Source organism: Hemiscyllium ocellatum, chromosome 19 (assembly GCF_020745735.1).
Source record: "Hemiscyllium ocellatum isolate sHemOce1 chromosome 19, sHemOce1.pat.X.cur, whole genome shotgun sequence".
NCBI classification, from domain to species: Eukaryota; Metazoa; Chordata; class Chondrichthyes; order Orectolobiformes; family Hemiscylliidae; genus Hemiscyllium; species Hemiscyllium ocellatum.
The window spans coordinates 26,266,224-26,288,620 of record NC_083419.1 but is presented as its reverse complement, the minus strand read 5'-3'; the positions used below and the strand labels follow the sequence as shown (position 1 = coordinate 26,288,620).

At 39.8% G+C, this 22,397-nt stretch overlaps 2 protein-coding genes across 5 annotated transcripts in view; one reads left to right on the top strand and one right to left on the bottom strand.

Moving 5' to 3' along the window:
- Positions 1 to 11,122, bottom strand: part of LOC132824907 (TBC1 domain family member 30-like) — a 67,593-nt gene extending 56,471 nt beyond the window's left edge. For 2 of the 3 annotated variants that reach the window (XM_060839761.1, XM_060839760.1), the window contains exons 1-2: positions 10,448 to 11,122; positions 8,891 to 9,055 (exon numbers count right to left, since the gene is read on the bottom strand). In XM_060839761.1, the coding sequence (XP_060695744.1) occupies positions 8,891 to 9,055; positions 10,448 to 11,000 (718 nt within the window). In that variant the 5' untranslated portion in view covers positions 11,001 to 11,122. Of the gene's footprint in view, positions 1 to 8,890; positions 9,056 to 9,775; positions 9,896 to 10,447 lie in introns of those variants that run through there. The other variant, XM_060839762.1, reaches the window with a different exon arrangement.
- The window catches only part of rps16 (ribosomal protein S16), a 435,012-nt gene that overhangs the window by 366,038 nt on the left and 46,577 nt on the right, over positions 1 to 22,397 (top strand). The gene's annotated exons all lie outside the window — the stretch shown is intronic.

The window sequence follows — 22,397 nt, the reverse complement described above, 5'->3', positions numbered from 1 at the left end:
ATTTTGTCAGAAACAGTAAGAAAAAGCATATTATCTAAATCATAAGAGGTTGCAGAACTCTGAGATGCAGAAAGATCTGGGTGTCCTTGTGCAGAAATCACTGGGGGCTCAATGACAAGTACAGCAAGTAATCAGGAAAGCTAATAGAATATGATGGTTTATTGTGAGGGGAACTGAATGCAAGAGTAGGAAGGTTATGTTTGAGTTATACAGGGCATTGGTGAGACTGCATCTGGAATACTGTACTATATATTGTACCAGACACTGTATGTAAGATAGGAGTGCTGCTGGAAAAGCACAGCAGGTCAGGCAGCATCCGAAGAGCAGGAGTGTCGATGTTTCGGATGCTGCCTGACCTGCTGTGCTTTTCCAGCACCACTCTGATCTTGACTCTGATCTCCAGCATCTGCAGTACTCACTTTCGCCTACTGTACATAAGATGTTAAATGTGTTTTATGCTGTTCAGAGAAGGTATGCTAGACTAATACCAGGAATAAGTGGATAGCTAGGAGATGCTGGAGAGTCAGAGTTGAAAAAGCACAGCAGGTCAAGCAACATCCGAGGAGGAGTGTAGATGTTTTTGGAATAAACTCTTCATCAGGACTGAGGAGGGGAAAGGAGGCTGAGAAATAAAGTGGGGGAAAGGGGAGGTGAGGCTGGGTGAAAAGGTAGTTGGAATGGCAATAGGTGAATGTAGGCAGGAAGAGATTGTGATAGGTCAGTGGGAAGGGTGGAGCGGATGGTGGGAAGGAAGATGGACAGGTAGGTCAGGTCAAGAGGCTGGTGCCGAGTCAGAAGGTTGGATCTGGGATGGGGTGGGGGCGGGAGGGGAAATTTGGAAACTGGTGAATTCAGTGTCAAGGCTGTGTGGTAATGGATGAAGAAAAGCTAGACAGGCTAGGATGTATCCTTTAGAGTTTAGAAGCGTCGGTTGTGACTTTTTTGAAACATATACGATCCTAAGAGGACATTACTGAATGTTGAAAGGATTTTTCTTCTTTTGGTAACATGGAGAACCAGAGATCATAATTTTAAAATAAGAGGATGCCCATTTAAAACAGAGATGAAGAAACATATTTTCCTTTCAGAGAGTTTGAGTCATTAGAATTCTCTTCCTCAAAATAACCTTTAAATATTTTTAAAGTTAGATAGATCCTTGATAACCAGTGGTTGAAAGTTTATCAGGGATATGCAGGAATGTCGAGTTGAGGTTAAAATCAGATCAGCCAAGATGTTGTTAAAAGGTGGAGCAGGCTGGAAGGGGTGAGTGACACACTCTTGTTCCTTGTTCATAAGGCTATATACCCAAGGACAGTAACCATGTGTCTCCAAAACCACAAAAACAGCTGATACTTTTAAAAAATATAAACCCAATTTCCTGGTTCAAAAGGCAAGTAATCTACTCCCCGTCTACGTTTTTATGGGGTTTCAACAGCAGTTGGAAAATAGAAATAACCAGTTTTTCACTCCGCCCCTCTTAAAAAAACAGCACAGTACCTGTCCAATCACTTTCTTGCTTCTTCTCCTTCACTTTCCAAAATAAAATGCACAGGCTTAATCGGTTACTGTGCAAGCAAACCAAACTCTCATTTCAGTACAAATACATAAAGCTACTGAGCACCTCATTCCCACATTTGTTTTTAAAATTGACATGGCTCTCTCTGAACAAGCACAAAATCTTTAAGTGGTTCATGCAACAACAACAAAAAAAATCCCCAAACTAATACTCTTTTGAAATTGATTGTTTTGAATTACCATTTTTAAAATTTACAACTTTGCAGACTTGAACCTTAAAGCCATAATTCACTGTGGTACAGTGAGATCAAACCCTTATAATATTTGAGATAACTTGCAACATGTAATTCAAACTTTCAAAAATTCCAAAATTGCCATAAATCCACAAATTCTGTTGCTATTTCATTATATTACATTTCTAAATAGCAACCACCATCTGTGTTGACCTAAGAATAACAGAAAAATTGTTAACATTTTCTTTCATCCCATCTGAAAATTAGACATTTGATTCATAATACATTATTACTAACTACTGGTGTAAAGTATTAAGGTTCCAGGGCTAATTCTTGGATTTATTTGACTTGGTGCAACTTTGTAGTTGAAACTGCTACAATTAATCAAACATTTATAATACCTTCCTCCTTTCTGGTCAATTCACTTTCCCATTTTTATCCCATGATCTTTTTTGCGAGATTTTAACAAACATCTCGAAGTTTAAATTTGCACCATCAGCTACATTATCTTCAATTAGTATCTCTAATTGTGAATAGGCAGTTAGACTAAATATTATACTGAATAGTAACTTGCTAATTATAGAGTTGCGCATTGGTAGTTATTCTGAAATATCCAGATTTTTAAAAAAAATTACTTCATTGAATGCCATCATTTATATATAATTATTTATGGAAATATTTTTCAAAATGTTTATGTGATTGGTTGTTCTGCAGACAATATGAATATCCAGATAAAACTGGATCAGTACTTGTACATTGTTAATTGAACATCAGATGGACCCTTGATGGAAGTAACAATGTAATTCCATTCATTACTATTTGACAGAAATATCCCAGAGGCATTTAAAAATAAAAGTAATATCTGCTGCAGCAATGTTGTGTTCAAATTAAGACAAAGCTCAAATGATTAATATAATCAATGTTATGCAATCAGTGGTGAGAAAATATTTTTAATGTTTCAAAAAATAAATGAGCTATTCCCACTGCCCAGAGGTTTGTTACTCTCACAATTTTAATTTGCATTGGACATTGATAGGGATGAATTTTACCAACAATTAACTAAGGGTCCATTTTTGGGGAGTTTCATGGAATCTTCTCTCTGTGAGCTTCAGTGGGTCATCACACACAATTCTCCACTGCTGATCTCATTATCTATCCACCAGACCTCCATGGCTCACACTATTGCATGCTCACCAGCAGCAAAGTACTCACCATGACTGGAACTTTCTGATTTTCTGCTGCCTGTGCCATAGTTAAAGCCCAGCTCAATTGCTGCCAGCCACAAATAGCTTTTCACAGTACATGTAGTGGGCAGCACAGTGGCACAGTGGTTAGCACTGCTGCCTCACAGCGCCTGAGACCCGGGTTCAATTCCCGACTCAGGCGACTGACTGTGTGGAGTTTGCCGTGTCTGCGTTGGTTTCCTCCGGGTGCTCCGGTTTCCTCCCACAGTCCAAAGATGTGCGGGTCAGGTGAATTGGCCATGTTAAATTGCCCGTAATGTTAGGTAACGGGTAAATGTAGGGGTATGGGTGGGTTGCGCTTCGGCCGGTCGGTGTGGACTTGTTGGGCCGAAGGGCCTGTTTCCACACTGTAAGTAATCTAATCTAATCTAAACACAGGACCTACATATCACAGCTGATAGCAAATAGAAGTTCACATTCATAAGTCCCTGCCGAATGCAATGCTCTTCCTAAGGGCATTTTGGGTCAACTCACAACAAGTGAACTGCTAATAGTTAAAGAAAATAGTTCACTACCACTTTCTTAACGGCCACTAGGGATGGGCAATAAATTGTCCCACCAAAGTTTTTTTTTAAAAATCCACCTGACTGATCAACTGTACCTATGGCTGCAAGAATCAAGCTACACTGGCTATCTGTCCTTTGCTGTCCAATGTAGAAGTATATCTGAGGGTGAGCTACTCTTTCCTTTATGCCCAACACAGCCTAACTTTCCATCATTGTTCCCAACTGATTGTAGCCCACTCTGCTGACCGAATTGGAAGAACAGACTTTATTAATGAGTGACCAGACCTGACTATTTTCTGTGCAGTTCCCATATGACTTACCAGTAATCCACTGTACGTTTGTACTGGACCTGTAGGACTTATATCATAGAGTCATAGAGTCAGACAGATGTACAGCATGGAAACAGACCCTTCAGTCCAACTCGTCCATGCCGATCAGATATCCCAACCCAACCTAGTCCCACCTGCCAGCACCCGGCCTATATCCCTTCAAACACTTCCTATTCATACACTCATCCAAATGCCTTTTATATGTTGCAACTGTACGAGCCTCCATCACTTCCTCTGGCAGCTCATTCCATACATGTACCACCCTCTGCATGAAAAAGTTGCCCCTTAGGTCTCTTTTTATATCTTTCCCCTCTCACCCTAAACCTGTACCCTCTAGTTCTGGAATCCACCACCCCTGGGAAAAGACTTTGCCTATTTACCTTAACCATGCCCCTCATAATTTTGTAAACCTCTATAAGGTCATCCCTCAGCCTCAGACACTCCAGGGAAAATAGCCCCAGCCTGTTCAGCCTCTCCCTATAGCTCAAATCCTCCAACTGGGCAACATCCTTGTAAATCTTTTCTGAACCCTTTCAAGTTTCACAACATCTTTCCGATAGGAAGGAGACCAGAATTGCACACAATATTCCAACAGTGGTCTAACCAATGTCCTGTACAGCCGCAACATGACCTCCCAACTCCTATACTCAATACTCTGACCAATAAAAGAAAGCATACCAATTGCCTTCTTCACTATCCTATCTATCCTTTCAAGGAGCTATGAACCTGCACACCCAGGTCCCTTTGTTCAGCAACACTCCCTAGGACCTTACCATTAAGTGTATAAGTCCTGCTAAGATTTGCTTTCCCAAAATGCAGCACCTCACATTTATCTGAATTAAACTCCATCTGCAACTTCTCAGCCCATTGGCCCATCTGGTCAAGATCCTGTTGTAATCTGAGGTAACCTTCTTCGCTGTCCACCACACTGCCAATTTTGGTTCATCTGCAAACTTACTAACTGTACCTCTTATGCTCACATCCAAATCAAAGATATAAGTTTCAGGTCAGGAGAGTGCGCAGCTTGGAGAGAAACTTGCAGGTGAAGATGCTCCAATGCAACTTGCAGTCTTGTCTTTCCAGGTCAGTTTGGAAGATGTTATTGACTGAGCCTTGGTGAGATACCGCAATGCATTTTGTGAATGAATAACTTTAATGCCAATACGCACACAGGCCTTTTCAACTTAGGTGGTTGTTTTTGACTGGTGAAGACACATTGGGCAGAAAGGCTGTAGATCTGTGCTGTAGATCTCTATGACTGACCAGGGCCCACTCCTGGATTTGATGGTGGTATAGAATGCTGATTCTCACTATCCTGAGCACCCAGCTGACCATACGCATCTTCCTAGACTGATATCAGGTGAAGCCCTTGACTTAATATCCCAGTACATTATGATTAATGACACCCTCCCTTGACTTGACTAAAGACTATGCACCTCAGAATTTGAGACATGGCCATTTTGTTGAAGCACATTCAGTGCGCTTGTCACATTAACTGTTGGCACATTTTGTAGGTGTGACATTGATGTAGTACAACAGCATAAAGACTATATCCAGCTCTTTGATGGATCACTGCTGTCAAATATGAAAAGCTGCCTGGCTTTATGTCTGTGCTAAGAAGCAAGTCAAAACAAAGAATCACAAGCCTATACATTCTTACTGATGCGGCAATGTACATAACAAGGGCAAGGAAAGGGAAGGCAGAGATGTTGTGGACATCCAAATTGGTACAGAGTGTATGAGCACTAAGGGAGCAAGCCTTCCTTCAGAGGCATGAGATGGGTGCATCTCAGTAGCAGTATTGCTGGCCAAGGTGGAAGCTTGGAAGAGCAAAAATCAAAGTCAAGAATCTCATATTTCCAATCTTGCTATACTTTCACAACTGACTTGCCCTTGCCCACCTTGTTCAGGGCGAGAAGAATTCAACCCATTATGATACTCCAAATTCCTAAATGTTGCTGCAACTATTCCAGTCTTGTGACTACTGACATGTTTGAAATCTCTATTGCCACCTCTGTATTACAGTAGGCATTTTTTTTAGTACTGAAGTAAGTATTGGAATCAGTGAAAAACTGTTATAATAAGGTCCACTGCTTCTTTATATAATACTTACAATAGTACATTAAACAAATGTACATTTGCCCTTACCGAAGAAATGCTCTTAATAAACAAACTATCTAGTATCAATAACATGAATATTTATGGTACAAACTTTGTAAACAGCCTTCATATTTTGATTGAAAGCACCTATTTACAGTATCTGTGTTATAATCAGCCACAGCATTGACTGTGCAGTATCATACAGGGTTTAGAATAAGTCTCCAACAAAGGGCAATCTTTGTATCTTTCTTAATGTAATAAGGCATGATTATAGAATGAACAAATGGAATACTTTGTATCAAGTTTTACAGAAGAACCGATATAATAATTAAAGGCTGATGTCCATTATACAAGTCTAAGACATAAGAGGAAATGTTGAAAAATAAAAATAATTAAACAAGTTTTACAAGAGAGCAATGAAATCAATTTGTGGATAATTCTTGTACAAGGAAATGTACAATTCAGTCATTAAATTAAAAAAAACTTATTTTGTTTAAATATATTTAGTGCATCTGAAAATACTTATTCAGTATTTGATGTAGTGATGCACAAAATTTGTAAAGGATGAAGCACATGTATAAAAAAGTTATTAAAAACCTGCTAAATTGCCAAGACTAAAAGAGATCAATTACCAGCTGATTTCAAAAAGTAAAATAACGATTCAAACTAACATGCTATTAGAATGAATAACATATAATGTTTATCATATTTACCTTAGTTCAGCCGTGCTGCATGTTAATAAAATAGATAATTGAAACATTAACTGAGGAAATGTTTAATATATGTCCCAAATATAAGTATGGGATGTGCATTTTGGCATTATTCTGAAACATTGTTGCCAGTAAGTTCAATCGTGAGAACAGAATAAAATGGCTGAGCCTTTGTTTATAATGAATGAATTTTAAAATTTAATTCTATGCTTCAGCTTTACACAACTGTTGTGAATTTTAAACTATCAATGTTTAAATTCATTTTTAGAGCCCCATTTAATTTCCAGTGAATAAGTTATATCAGAACTGAATCCTTCTTTCCTCAATGATTGACCTGTTTAATCTGCTGTATTGCATAATGTCAGCTGGCTTCAGAGTCTAAAAACTGAACTTGCTCCTTTGGTATTGTGTACATTGCTATGTCCCAAGCCATCTGTTTATACTGCATTAAATTCAAAAGCATTTGATTCAGCATCTGAGTTGCAGAAAGGCAGCTAATTGAACTTAAATGAAAAGCTGAGAGCTGAGGAGACGTGCTACTTGGATTTGAAGATCAGTTGCAAGTTTATGTATTCCGCAATATTTAACCAAGAGATTTGACTTCTAATTTAGTCACAGTATAAACATGATATATAAATGTACTGAAATTGTGATGCTCCTAATTCCCTGAATACAGTAGTTAATACAGACTTGTTCTAACAACTTTTAGCACAAAGGACAAACAATATTGTCTTACTTCTTTAGAAAAATAAAACACTAAACAGTTTAATGGATAAATGTAGAATCTATTATGCCATTGAATCCTACAGAAAATAATTACTTTTTCAGTCTTTACCGGTGTTTAGTTAACGCATCTCAAATTGTATGGCAATTACAGTATATTAATTGACTTGAGTATCCTTTGGCAGGAGGGCAAGAAAACAGCCAGAATTTTCATTCACAGATAAGTTTCAGTAATGTTGGCTGGAACGTGAGTAAATGAGGATTAGATTGGACTTGGTTGTAAGAGCCTACATCTGAAGCACACAACCAATCACTTAACTCATAGTGAAGTAAATAACACGTGATTGGTGAAGGTGATTAGCTTCAGACACCAAAGGAATCCTACCTGAATAATTACCTTCAGAGAAGTAAGAAAATAGGGAATATAAAAAGGAGAGGGGGGCAACAAAGGGAAGCTAGCAATACCATTTTTAAATGTTTCTGTGGATGTATTCACTCATGTCTATATACATGGTGCTCTAAAATATATCCAGATTTTTAGAAATTGTGCAATGCAAATAATTCTCAAAAAAAATGGCAAATGTAATGTTAATAAGAAGAGAAAACAAAATATTGCTGCTGTGGTAGGATTCTGAAAATGTATTTGAAGATAAAATTTAATGTTTTGCATCAAAACAGTAGACACAATAATTTGTTATGGAAAACCTTTATGATGTTAATGTAGCCATAATAAGGAAAGATTCAAAAGAAAATCCCAGCAAAATAGATATTAAAAAACATGGAACTAAAGTATATGTAAAAAGCACAAAGCTGAATATTTCTCTAAGATAGATTGAAATTAAAATATAAAGTTGTTGTTCAAAAGATCAATTGTCAGAGCACCCAGTCCATTTAGGAACAATTCTGTTTATCAAAATTGTCCTCCAGAGCATGATACCTTTTCAATCAGCTTTTCCTATTCCAATTTATAGCAATTACGGATGGGTTACCACTTCACTACAATCATCACTACCTAGTTTATTTGATAAGATCCTGCTCCACAGCTACCTGATGAAGGAGCAGCGCTCTGAAAGCTAGTACTTTGGAATAAACCTGTTGGATTATATAATGATATTGTGTGATTTTTAAGTTTGCCCATGCCAGTCCAACATCAGCACCTCCACATCATTTTTGATAAGAATTATACTTGAAACAAAGCTTAATTATCAAAATGATTAAAAGGCAGGCATGATACCGTATTTACCTAAACATAGAATATGTCTTAACTCATTGATTCAGTCAGTAGACTGTGGGCAAATTATACAGAAACAAACATATTCAGATAATGAGTTAATTCCATTAAGTCATACTTAATATGAAAAGACATGTATCAAAAAGATGTATATATTTGCCTATCAAATTAACACACACACCAAAAGTCATACATTTGTAAAGATTGAGATATTTAGTGATAAGTCGTTGGATAAATGTAAATATTAAATAACTTATAGCAAGAGCAAATAGAGTACTCCATATTTTAAATGTACTTACGCCTTTTCTGTGAAACTGCTTGCAAACATGCTGTCACAATATCGCTATTCTTCTGTACTTTGTGTGAAAGATTGTCTTTTCTCCTTAATTGACGAACCAGTTTTGCAGATTGGACGGCGATTCTGTATTTTAGCTCTTCTATAATTCGCTTAAGCTCATCTACATCTGTTAACATGAAAAAAGATACATTTGTAAGCGAAATGTCAATGACTGAAGAATTCTAGTCATAGGTTGATCCTGTGTCCTTTTAGTCTGCGACTCCACTGCTATTATAAAATGATTTAAATTACTTCAAAATTATCTCCAACAGTACAATAGCTCTTATTTCGGATTTTTTAAAAAAACTGCCAAATGTTACTCTGTTCAGTGTGAAAGCTCCCTTCATTTACTTGTTACGGAAGTGCCTGGCAAGGAAATGAGATGATGGAATTCTTGCAAAATGGCAGGGATTGTCCTCAACTTTTCTTACAGATATGTAACATTCAGATGCAGCTGAATGATGCCTTCAAGTATTAGTGACAAATATTCTGATCTAAATAGGCTACTTCATTATCAGAGAGAGGATGTCTATCCCCAATCCTGATTTTCAATTCCCTGTTCGATTCGTGTGGTGTCATTTCGTGGAAAGAGGATCGCACTGATGAAATATTCAGAATCAAAGAGAACATGCTGAGTTTTAAATGCAGGCATTTTACATTTTAGGGCTGCGCCAATTATTTCTCAATCATGGCCACCCACTTTAATTGACATGCTTAGCTTTAAAGGTCAGCATTTTTGCCACGCAGAATGAGGCCATTCGATACTCCAAGTGAGCACCTTACTCAATACCGCTCCCCTTACCTTCCCCCCTCCCACTCACCCACCACCTCAAGCTCTACAAATTACCCCGAGCTCGCTGCTGCTGCCCACTCAAGTGTTGCATCATGTTGGCTCAGGTTAATGACACTGAAAGATTCGATTATTCGACACGTCAACCTAGACGAGATGCTATTTTTAGGCACCAAACATGGAGACTCTTGTTCTGGCGACAAAAGTTAAACGTAAAACGCTTTTACTTGTATGTTTTCTACTGCAATGAACTCGGCTGATCCAGGAGCTTGCCTACACCATTAACACAGCAATCGCCCAAAGCCAATCCCCTCAAAGTCCCCACGGTATCTTCCAGCCATTTACTTTCAGTCACACTGGTTTTGGAAGGCGAGGCTAATTAGCACTTATCACGTACCTCTCTTATTGTCTCCACAATTCTACAAGCAATTTTTTTTGCATTTTATTTGGTTACAGTATAGTAATTTGTCTTATGGTACATTTGATAAAAAATATTTATTTATTTAGTGAAAAGAGGGATTCTTCGTGTTTTATCTAGATTTCATTGCATTCCTTAGAAAATCAAAGTCGTCGAAAGCTTTATTTAACTCAGTAACCTTCAGAATTATACTGACATTCTGCGTTGAAGCGTAGCCGAACTCAAACTGGTAACCGATCAAGGCAGTAAGGAGGAAGATGTTCATAAAAATCATGAAGTTTTTTTAATTATATACAGTTTTTATGCTATACCTTTCTGTGCCAGGTACAGCATCTGATGTTTTGTAGTGTACTGTTCCTGAAATTCTTGCAGGAACATAGATCCAGAATTACTCCTTCCCAGAAAAGCATCGGAGCTGGATGTCTCCGTTGAACTGTCCACGCTGTCAATGCTTCTGCTGCTGTAGGCGCAGGAGTCGTACAGTTCGGTCAACAGACCGTCCACAATGGAAACAGTTCTCTTGCAGGCGATACTCGCCGTTCCAGACTGGCTCTCCCTGCCCCGGTTTTCATCATGGGCTCCCGCGGCTTTTTCCGTGGCGTTCACCCCTTTCGGCCAGTATTGCGTTGGCATGATCGTTGAGGGTGACACCGGACAGAGGGGAATGGTTTCGCTGTCCTTAGGCAGCGAGGGGCCTTGGGCTGTTCTCTGGGGATTGGCAATCTGCATCCACTGCTGGAAGCCGGACATCCTGCCCGAGTTCGAGCCCACCACGAAGCTGTCAGTCTCTCCATCCGAGTAATTCCCATTGGAGATGTCGACTTCGCAAAGTTCATTTTGAGCGATGTGAAGCGAAGCAGCCATTCTACACCACCGACTGCCGATTTGCTGCAAACTCTCCCAGGGCCAGCGAGCTTCAGGTGGATGGGAAGCCAGTTCCGGGTCCTCACCATTGTACTGTCTGGGGAGGCAGGCTCGGCACTTACTCAATTTCTCACCGCCTCCCCCCCAACCATCACTCAAATTAAATCCCTTCTTTCTCGGTAGGGGCGTTTGTACTGATTATGACCACATTATATTTACTTTGCAGTACTTTGTGTTAAGGTTAACTGTGTTGGAAACACGAACCTCTCTCCTCCCCGCTGCCTTTATGGCACATTCTGGCGATTATAATTTGTGCAGGTAAATTTCCCGAGTCAAGGTTTGGGGCCAAGTGCAGAGTTTACCAAGATGAGGACGCAATGTTTAAAATATATATAAAGAACGAAATAAATTCAAGAGAGATATTTTGAGTGTTTCATCAGGGGGAATTTTTTCAGGAGTCCTTTCTTGAATGTCAGATATTGTACTTTCTAACCAACATTTTCAAAATGAAAATTAAAACTATTAATATTGTAAGGATCAATAAATCATCTTAACCTAGATATCATGTTTGCCTTCTGAGAATATAGTTATGCTAAGACTAAGACTGCCAGAACATGCAGTATGTATTTAAAACCTTTTAATAGGAAGAGTAGAAAACACCCATATTTCCATTATTACCTCCCAATATTTATGTTGCCTTTAAAAATGAAACCCATAATTTAAGATACATTTTCTGTAAAATCAAGATTACATTTATAATCAAGAAATCTTCAACTAAGTTTTAACTTCGCACGTATGCAGTTATTAACATTTTCACATAAATTTGTGAGCAGGAGCAACTGACTTTGTTTTAATGCAGTCATTAATGAAACTAACCAATATATATGTTACATTATAATGTGCTGGTGATTGATGTCTGCACCGAGTGTGGCGAATTGTGTTTATGAATGTAGAGAGCTAAATGTGAATCTTTACACTAGCTTTCTGTGATTGCTCGGGCGTGTTGAACTTAGCTGTGCAGGAAGATCCTATCTCTTCCTTGCTTTTGCGCATTAGAAGTTTGTTTTGTTTTTTTCAGGAAAACAATCATCGTGACCTCTTAAGAGTGGAGGTAGTTCCTTCCTGACTGAAACTCCCACTTGTTATTAGCAGACCAAAATCTGAGTGGCTTTCTTATTCCTTAACCAAATCAAAGATCAGTAAATCCTCTTAACCTAAATATTGAATTTGGCACGGTGCTGGATTTCTGAGCACATATTTATACCAAGATTAAAACCATGCATTTCCACGTCTATAACTCAGCCAATTCCACCCTGCCTTAATTCAACTGCTGCAAATAACGATACCGTCTTTCCTTTTACATTTAGACTTAACTTTAGCCTTGGCTGATATCCACATTTTGCCCACGTAAACTGGAAGTCATCCAAAACTTTGCTGCTTCTGCACTTTTTGGCCCCCAAGTCATGTTAACCCATTCCTATGCTCACTGAACTTCTTGAGTCCTTGAAAAAGAATTTTTAAGTTCTCATCTATGTTTTCAAATTTGTATCACATCCATCCCCATAATCTCTTCCACATCCACATGCCTCCAAGATATCTGAGCTCATCTAATTCTAACCTCTTGAGCATCCTTGATTTTAATTGTGCCACAACTGCTGACTGTGCTTTCAGAAGCTTAGGCTCTAAGCTCTACAATTTGCTCTATTAAAAAAAATAATCTTCTCTACCTCTCTCTCCTCTCTTTAGGATAGCTCTTAAAATGTTTCTCTTTGACTAAGATTTTGATCATCCATAATGATATCCCTTTTGTACCTCGATGTCAAATTTTGTTTTGTAATACTTATCTGAAGTGTTTGGATATATTACAATAAAGGTGCTACATAAATGCAAGGTATTGTGGAAAAGCAGTGAGAAAAATGGGGAAATAGGTCATAATAGTTAATACAGGGAATTTTTTTTCCCCAAAAATGTACATTATTTCATAAACTTTGTTAAAGGAAGTAAATTGCAAAACATTTTAACTTGAATGTTAAGGAATTTGCATTACAATTTAACATTTAACATTTCTCCACACAGCATGTTTCACTCATTAAGATTGCAATTGCCTTCATGTTTATGATACAAATCCTTGTTAGGTATCTAGCCAGTGGGCAAAATGTTACAAATTGGAAATGAGCAAAAATGCATTAGAAATAATATTTGCCCCATGAATCATATTCTATTCTGGGGGACTTAAATACATTTTCAATTTTCTTAATTTTCACAATGTACTTTCATTGTAGAGCACTCACACTTGGAGTTTCTTGGTATACAATAGCGAAAAAAAACCTTAGCCTGGTAGCTTTCTAAGGTGCCTCCAAATATTTAGTTTGTTTTGAGAAAAGGATCTCAGTTGCAAAGTACTTTGCAGCCAATATAATATTCTAATTATCATCACCTTTATAATGTTGGGGTACACAGCAATTTATTCATAGCAAGGTCTCACAAACAGTGACAAGATACATCTGCTACATTATTGATGTTGATTGAGAGATAAATATTGGTCAGGAATCCAGGAGAAACCTTAGAATGGGAATTTGTACATTCACATTAGAAGCAAATAGGAAATCTCATGTGGACGAAAGTGCTTCTCTTTCAATGCTGTAATGAAAAGTGATTATGCAATTTCTTTTTGCACTGCAAGTAGTTTGGATCTGGATTGCCCTGCCTGTAAGTGTGGTGGAGACAAGTTAAATCAAGGCATTCTTAAGGCCATTGAATAATTATTAACTAGAAACAATATGTTGGGTTGTTGTGGGAAAGACAGGAAAATAGCACAAATTCATAATGTTCATTTGGACAGCCAGTGCAGACCCAATGGGCCATATAGCCTTCGTCTGCAATGGAATAATTCTGTGATCTTGTGATTCAGTCATGTCTCTGATAACGCTTGAATCCACAACTTCTGACTCAGAGGCAAGAATGCACCCAGTTAATGAATACTATCAATGACTGCTCAGGCAACAGCATATTTATATATTTGCATACAGTAAAAGGCTGGAGCACAGTTTTTAACAAATTAAAACCACCAGCCTTGATCTGTGTTGCCACCTAGTGATTTAATTGAAAATTCAACTGTGGAATTATCATTCCTTAATCTAACGTCTATTGAAACAATGGGCAGAATTTACAATGACAATAACAGGGAGCCCATCCACTAGCTTAAAAAATTGATGGCCACCATATTAGTAATTTATAAGAGGCCTCAAGAAAGCCTTTGATAAGGTGCTGTATAGGAGGTTATTGAATAAGAGAAGGCCCTGTGGTGTCAGAGGCAAGGTACTCATATGGATAGATGCTCAGCTTTTTGGCGGAGAGTAAGGATAAAAGGGTCCTTCTCAGGATGGCAGCTGGGGAAGATCCAAGATGGCGGCGACTCAGCAAGTCTGAGTTTACAGTGCTCTTCCCAAAACCTGGGTAAAGTGAGTTACTCACCCCCACCACACTTACCAGGATGGCAGCTGGTATTCTGTGAAGTTCATTCTTGGCACCATAACTTTTCACTTTATACATTAATGATCTAGATGAAGGAACTGAGGGCATTCTGGCTAGGTTTGCAGATGATACAAAGATAAGTAGAGGTACAGGTGGCATTGAGGAGGCAGGGAGGCTGCAGAAGGATTTGGACAGGTTAGCAAAGTAGGTAAAGAATTGACAGATGGAGTACAACATGGGAAAGTGTGAGTTCATGCATTTGATAGGAAGAATAGAGACATGGACTATTTTCTAAAATGGAAAGAAAATTCAGAAGCCTGAAGTACAAACAGACTTGGGAGTTTTAGTCCAGGATTATCTCAAGGTAAACATACAGGTTGAGACAGTATTTAGGAAGGCAAATGCAAAGATAGCATTTATTTTAAGAAGACTTGAATACAAAAGCAGGGCTGTACTTCTGAGACTCTATAATGCTCTAAAAGTCTCTGGACAGACCATGTTTGGAGTATTGTGTGCAGTTTTGGGCCCCATATCTCTGGAAGGGTGTACTGACCCTGGTGAGTGTTCAGAGGAAGTTCACAAGAATGGTCCCAGGAATGAAAAGCTTTACTTATGAGTAATGTTTATGAACTCAGGTCTTATACTTGACAGAGTTTAAAAGGATGAGGGGAGATCTAATTGAAACATACAGAATACTGAAAGGCCTGGACAGAGTAGGGCGGCACGGTGGCACAGTGGTTAGCACTGCTGCCTCACAGCACCAGAGACCCGGGTTCAATTCCCGACTCAGGCGACTGACTGTGTGGAGTTTGCACGTTCTCCCCGTGTCTGCGTGGGTTTCCTCCGGGTGCTCCAGTTTCCTCCCACAGTCCAAAGATGTGTGGGTCAGGTGAATTGGCCATGCTAAATTGCCCGTAGTGTTAGGTAAAGGGTAAATGTAGGGGTATGGGTGGGTTGCGCTTCGGCAGGTCGGTGTGGACTTGTTGGGCCGAAGGGCCCGTTTCCACACTGTAAATAATCTAATCTAAGTAGATGTTGGTAGGGGAGACTAGGTCCCTTTTCTCGAAGACCTTTTAGAACTGAGATAAGGAGAAACTTCTTCAGCCAGAGAGTGGTGAATCTACGGAATTTATTACCACAGAAAGCTCTGGGGGCCAGGTCATTGAGTGCATTTAAGATTGAGATAGATAGGTTCTTGAGTATCAAGGGGATCAAGGGTTATGGGGAAAAAAAAGGAAGATGAGGTTGAGAAACTTATCAGTCACGATTGAATGGCGGAGCAGACTCGTTTGGGTGAATGGCCTAATTTCTGTGGTGGGATTAAGTCCCAGGTCTGTGTTCTATGGTTTGTTCTCCAGGACGCATGATGAGCCAAGCATCGACTGTGCCTGGAGGACTATCTACTCAGTGAAAGATGCTCTTTGGTCTGCCTGAAACTTGTTGGTCTACCGACTGAATGTTGCAGACTGGCAAATTCCAAGGTCCAGGAGTATATGCTGAGGGACGCTCTAAAGCCTGAAGCATCTGCAGCCAACGTGCAATGGAGAAAGACCACAGTCTGGGTCTTCCTGCTGAAGTAAATGGGGTCCATTCAATTATCGACCATTCTAATGCCTCAAGAATATGCAAATATTGGTATTATATGTGTAAAAGAGGTCTTTGGTTTGTTGAGATTGAGCGAAACTCTGATGCTTATTTGTTTCCTTGATATGATACTGTATATAGTTTAGATCAGAGTGGTGCTGGAAAAGCACAGCAGGTCAGGCAGCATCCGAGGAGCAGGAAACTTGACATTTCGGGCAAAAGCCCTTCATCAGGAATAGAGGCAGGAAGCCTCCAGAGTGGAGATATAAATGGTGGTGGGGGGGGGTGCACGCGCTGGGGAGAGGGTAGTAAAGTGTACGATAGGTGAATGGGGGTGGGGATGGAGGTGATAGGTCAGAGAGGAGGGTGGAGTGCTTAGGAGGGAAGGGAGATTGGCAGGTAGGACAGGTCATGAGGACAGTGCTGAGCTGGAAGGTTGGAACTGAGGTAAGGTGGGGGAGGGGAAATGAGGAAACTGTTGAAGTCCACATTGATGGCCTGGGGTTGAAGTGTTCCAAGGTGGAAGATGAAGCGTTCTTCCTCCAGGCGTTGGGTGGTGAGGGAGCAGCGGTGGCGGATGCCCAGGACCTGTATGTCCTCGGCAGAGTGGGAGGGGGAGTTGACTAACCATATCACTCACCATATCACCTGCCGATATTGGGGGATAAAGGGCTTTTGCCCGAAATGTCGATTTTCCTGCACCTCGAATGCTGCCTGACATGCTGTGCTTTTCTAGCACCACTCTATCTAAACTCTGGTTTCCAGCATCAGCAGTCCTCACTTTTGCCTGATACTGTACACAGCCAAACTGCATTTTGTGACCATGTATTCACAAAGATATTTTTTATGAAGAAAGTATATTTCTGAAATAAAAAAATGGTTATTACCTCCCCTTTGAGCTTTCTGGAACTTTTGCACCTTGTCGATGATTCCTTCCACAGGATAGATCTCCCCATCCATGTGAATTGCAAGCCAATCAGAAGCTGACTTGGCAATGGTCACTGCTGGTTTTGCAGTGCGGCCTAGACAAAAGGTTGACAATGTAGTGAAGAAGTGACTCACATGGTCATACAGGGAAGCCTGATGAAGGTTTACTATTTAGGGCAGATGGAAGTCTTCACCTATGGGTAGCTCATGTCTCTGGCACATCTTGGTTTGGCACAAGCTGCCCAAATAGGCGCCTGGTCCTGTTGGACTTCCCAGTAAATTCTAGAAGGAATTCTTAAGTGTACTGTCAGGCCCGATGCTGAATATGTTTAATGATTCATACAGTCCTGTTTGTCTCCCACATCTCTGAGAGAGACCAATATTTCACTTATCCTTAAAAAAGGGAAGAATCCGGAAGACTGTGCTTCATACAGGCCCATCTCACTCTTAAATGTGGACTTTAAGATCCTTTCTAAGGATCTTGCATTAAGGCTGGAGACTGTGTTACCCTCTATTATTAAAGAGGATCAGACAGGCTTCATAAAGGGTCGCAGATCCTCCAAAAACGTTAGGAGGCTGCTTAATGTAATTCAAGCATGGCAACAGCAGTCAGTACAGGGATTGGTGATTTATTTAGATGTAGAGAAGGCATTTGACCGAGTTGAGTGGCCGTACCTTTTCTATACTCTAGACTGGTTTGGTCTGGGCAAAGTTTTCATAAGATGGATAAAGGTTCTCTACAGTGTACCTCTCGCTGCGGTCATTACCAACGGGGTACGATCAAGCAATTTTAATATTTCTAGGGGCAGCCCCGGGCAGAGCTGTCCCCTTTCACCATTACTTTTTACGTTGGTGATTGAACTGTTGGCAGAGGCCATTCGTGGGGATCTCAATATACCAGCTCAAGGAGTGGGGTCAAAATTACATAAGATCTCGCTGTATGCAGATGATGTTCTAATTTTCTTAACAAATCTAGCAGTCTCAGTGCCTTGCCTGATACAATGCATTCACGCGTTTGGCGTTTTTTCAGGGTATAAGATTAATTTTGCTAAATCAGAGGCTATGCCTATGGGTGGTCTTATGAAAGAGTTGGCTCTTGAGAGTGACTATAGATTCCCATTTAGGTGGTCACAAGGGGGTTTTGTGTATTTGGGCATATTCATTACTCCAGTTCTGGATTGGCTGTTCAAAGCCAATTTTACTCAATTATTTGAAAAAATTAAACAAGATCTCCAAAGAGGGGAGGCACTTCCAGTCTCATGGTTGGGTTGGATAGCACTTATTAAGATGAATATTCTCCCTTGTTTGCTATGCCCTGTACGGATGCTCCCCCTGATTTTCAATAAACAAACACTCAGGAGACTGAACAGTTGGTTCAGCTCCTTTACCTGGCAACGTAAACGGCCCCTCATTAAATTAGCCAAACTGCAGTTGTCTCACAGATTGGGGGAGTAGACCTTCCGGACATTAAAAATTACCAATTAAGCTCGCTTTTGATCTATGTAAGTGATTGGGTTTGTGGGGACTTTCTTTCAATATGGATAGATATTGAAGTCTCCCAGGCAAGGTGGCCGCTTACCAGTTTGCTGTTTTTGGACAAAGTGAGGACAGTTAGCGAATATTGCCATAACCCAATAGTCATCAATACTGTTAAAGCATGGAGGACAATTCGGCAGAGGGAAGGTAATATTGGCAAAACATCTTTGTTTACACCTTTAGTGGGTATGCCGAGTTTTCAGCCAGGTATGATAGATTCAGGATTTAAATGTTGGGCAGCTAGGGGTATATCTTGCATGGGTGATTTATTTGAGGGCGATGTAATGATGTCCTTCGATCAGTTAGTACGGAAGTACAAGTTACCTAATAGGGACCTCTTTCGTTTTTTTCAAGTTAGGGATTTTATTAAAAAAAAACCACACTTTTGACTGATCCCTATAAATCTGACATAGAAAGAGGGTTACTAAGGACTAAGAGTACACTCTCTGTCAGAACTTTATATCACCAATTGGGGGGTGCCACCTCAGATGAGTCTGATCGACTCTGCAAGATGTGGGAAAGAGAGCTGGGTATTGAAGTTTCTTCAGAGGCATGGGAGGATATTTGGGAGAATGCAAGGAAGATATCAATTTGCAAAAGGACCCATGCTTTACAGTTGAAGATTCTCCACACGGTCCACTTAGCCCCAGACCGTTTGTCAAAATTTAAACCAGGGGTATCTTAAGCATATCCCAAGTGCAAGGTCTGTACAGGTACTCTTACCCATTGTCTTTGATCTTGTAACAGGCTTCAATCATATTGGAGCGCTGTGGTGGGTGCAACGGAGAGGATTTTAGGTGTAGGTGTGGAGAAGGACCCTATTTTGCTCCTTTTGGTCCTACCCACTATATTTCCTGCAGACTCGCATCAGGATAAACTTTTCAATATTCTTACATTCTGTGCAAGGAAGAATGTCTTGCTAGGTTGGATATCAGAAAAACCCCCAGGCCTATCGAGTTGATGGAAGATTGTTATGGAGCATATTCCCCTGGATTTTCTCACAAATATGGTACATCACAAAACTGAGAATTTTTACAAGACATGGCAACCCTTTTTGAAATACCTGGATACAGATTTATCTGCCATCTTGACAAGGGCTTTTATATAGCCATAACGATTGTGTTTCATGAGTCCAATATCGAGGGAGGAGGAACTGTGAATGTATGAGTGCTTTGTTTGGCTGGGCTGAGTTATTACTATTTATTTGTTTGTTGTTAGATATTTATTTAGTTACTTAAATAGCTAGTTTAGTTTTTTTTTTAATTTTATACTTCTCTATATATGTTTATACATTCATATAGGAGGGTGGGTTGGGGAATTTTTTTATTATTTGGGCTTAGTTTTGTACTATTTTTGTACTGTTTTGAATTGCATTGTTTTGTATTTGTTGCAATTTTTAAAAATGTATTTTTTCTTAATAAAAATATATTATAATAAATATTAAAAAAAAGACTGGCACATTAGCAGAATGGGCAGCTGTGTGCAGTTACTTCATGATAGTGTGAAGTATGATACTTCATGTTTTTGGAAGAAGTATAAAATATGACTACATATTTAATGCAAAATCCTGAAAAGCTTGAATTAACAAGCTTTAAAGATTCAAATATAACTGTGAGCATAGGTATAAAAATGCACATAAAATACAAACGATATTTTCAGTTTCCTAAAAAAAGGGAATGGATTTAATCATGAAGAGGCAATTTTGTATAAAGTAATGATTATACTGCATAATTGTGCAGTTTTGGGATGTGCATCAAAATTACAAAAAATTACAACATAGATTCAATGGGATGGTGAGGGGCGTAAAATAATTTGCACTGGAGCACAGAAAGTTGTGAAGAGGTTTATAGCTTTTAAAAAAAAATCTTTTAGGCGTTTGATAAGAACATAAAAAAGTACAGCACAGAACAGGCCCTTTGGCCCATGATGTTCTGCCAAAGATTAATCCTAATGTAAAATAAAATAACTTAACCTACACACCCCTCAATTCATTGCTATCCATGTACATGTCCAGAGTCACTTAAATGTCCTGAATGACTCTGCTTCCACCACCACCGCTGGCAATGTATTCCATGCATTCACAACTCTCTGCGTAAAGAACCTTCCTCTGATGTCCCCTCTATACCTTTCTCCTAATATCTTAAAACTATGACACCACGTGCTAGTCAATCCTTCCCTGGGGAAAAGTCCCTGGCTATTGACTCTATCCATGCCTCTTATTATCTTGTATACCTTGATCAGGTCACCCTCTTGCTCCTTCTCTCCCGAGAGAAAAGTCCAAGCTTAGTCAACTTCTCTTCATAAGGCAAGTCCTCCAGTCCAGGCAGCATCCTGGTAAACCTTCTTTGCCCCCTCTCCAAAGCCTCTGTATCTTTACTATAATAGGGTGACCAGAACTGGATACAATATTCCAAGTGTGGTCTCACCATGGACTTGTAGAGCTGTAGAAAAACCTCACGGTTCTAAACAACCCTATCCACTTTGGTTGCCGGTTGCAACTTTGAATACCAAGATCCCTCTGTTCCTCCACATTGTCTCGACCTTCGTCGACCTGTCTTGTCACCTCCTCAAAGAACTCAATAAGATTCGTGAGGCATAATCTGCCCCTCACAAAGCCATGCTGACTGCCTTTAATCACACTATCTTTTTCCAATAGTCATAAATTCTATCCTTCAGAATTCTTTCCAAAATTTGCTGACCACAAACATAAGAATGACTGGTCTGTAATTGCCAGGGATTTCCCTAGTACCCTTCTTGAAAAGGGGAACAACATTTGCCTCCTTCCAATCCTCCGGTATGACTCCCGTGGAGAGTGAGGAGGCAAAGATCTTGCCAGTGGCTTAGCAACCTCCTTTCTCGCTTCCTAGAACAACCTGGGATAAATCTGGCCTCGCCCATGGGACTTATCAATCTTAATGTTTGCTAAAATTTCCAGCACATCAACTTCATCAATCTTGATCTGGTCAAGTCTGTTTCCCACCTCCTAAAAGTTATCATTCATAACAAGGTCCCTTTCCTTAGAGAAAACTGAAGCAAAAAACTCATTTAGGGCTTCCTCTAACTGCTCAGACTCCACACACAAGTTCCCTATGCTCTCCCTAACCAGCCCTACCTTCTCCCTTCCCATTCTCTTATTCCTCATGTATTAGTAAAATGCCTTTGGGTTCTCCCTAATCCTTCTTGCCTAGCCTTTTTCATGCCCCCTCCTGGCTCTTCTCAGTCCATTTCTGAGCTCCTTTCCAGCAAGCCTGTAATCCTCTAAAGCTGTGATAGATCCTTGCTTGCTCAACCTAACATAAGCTGCCTTCTTCCTTTTGCTGAGAAGCTCCTCTGTTCTCGTCATCCAAGTTTCCTTAATCTTACTCCTTCTCACCTGCCGCAGAGGAACAAATTTGTGCATCAGTCACAACAACTACTCTTTAAACAGTCTCCACATGTCTGTTGCGCCCTTTCTGTGGAACAATTGCTCCCAGTCTGTACTTCCCAACTCCTGTCTGCTAGCGTCATAATTTCCTTTTCCCCAATTAAATATCTTCCTCGGTAACTGCTCCTTTCCCTCTTCAAAGCTATGGTAAATGTGAAGCAGTTGATAAGGCTAACATGAAAGGATTGTTTCCTCTTTTTGGCAATTTATCAGTAAGGGATGTTCAATTTAACATTCTCACTAAGAGAGCAAGGATACATGACAGGATGATTTTCTTTGTGTACAAGGTTGTTGAAGCTCAGAGTGTTTGTTGCATAGGGTGTTCAACCAGAGGCTTCTGCATCTTTTCAGAGTAAAATGGATAAATATTTAATGCAAATGAATATGAAAGGTGCATGAAAAGCCGTCAGAGCAGTGGAGTTAGTTTTTTTGATAGTTTCAAATAAAGAACA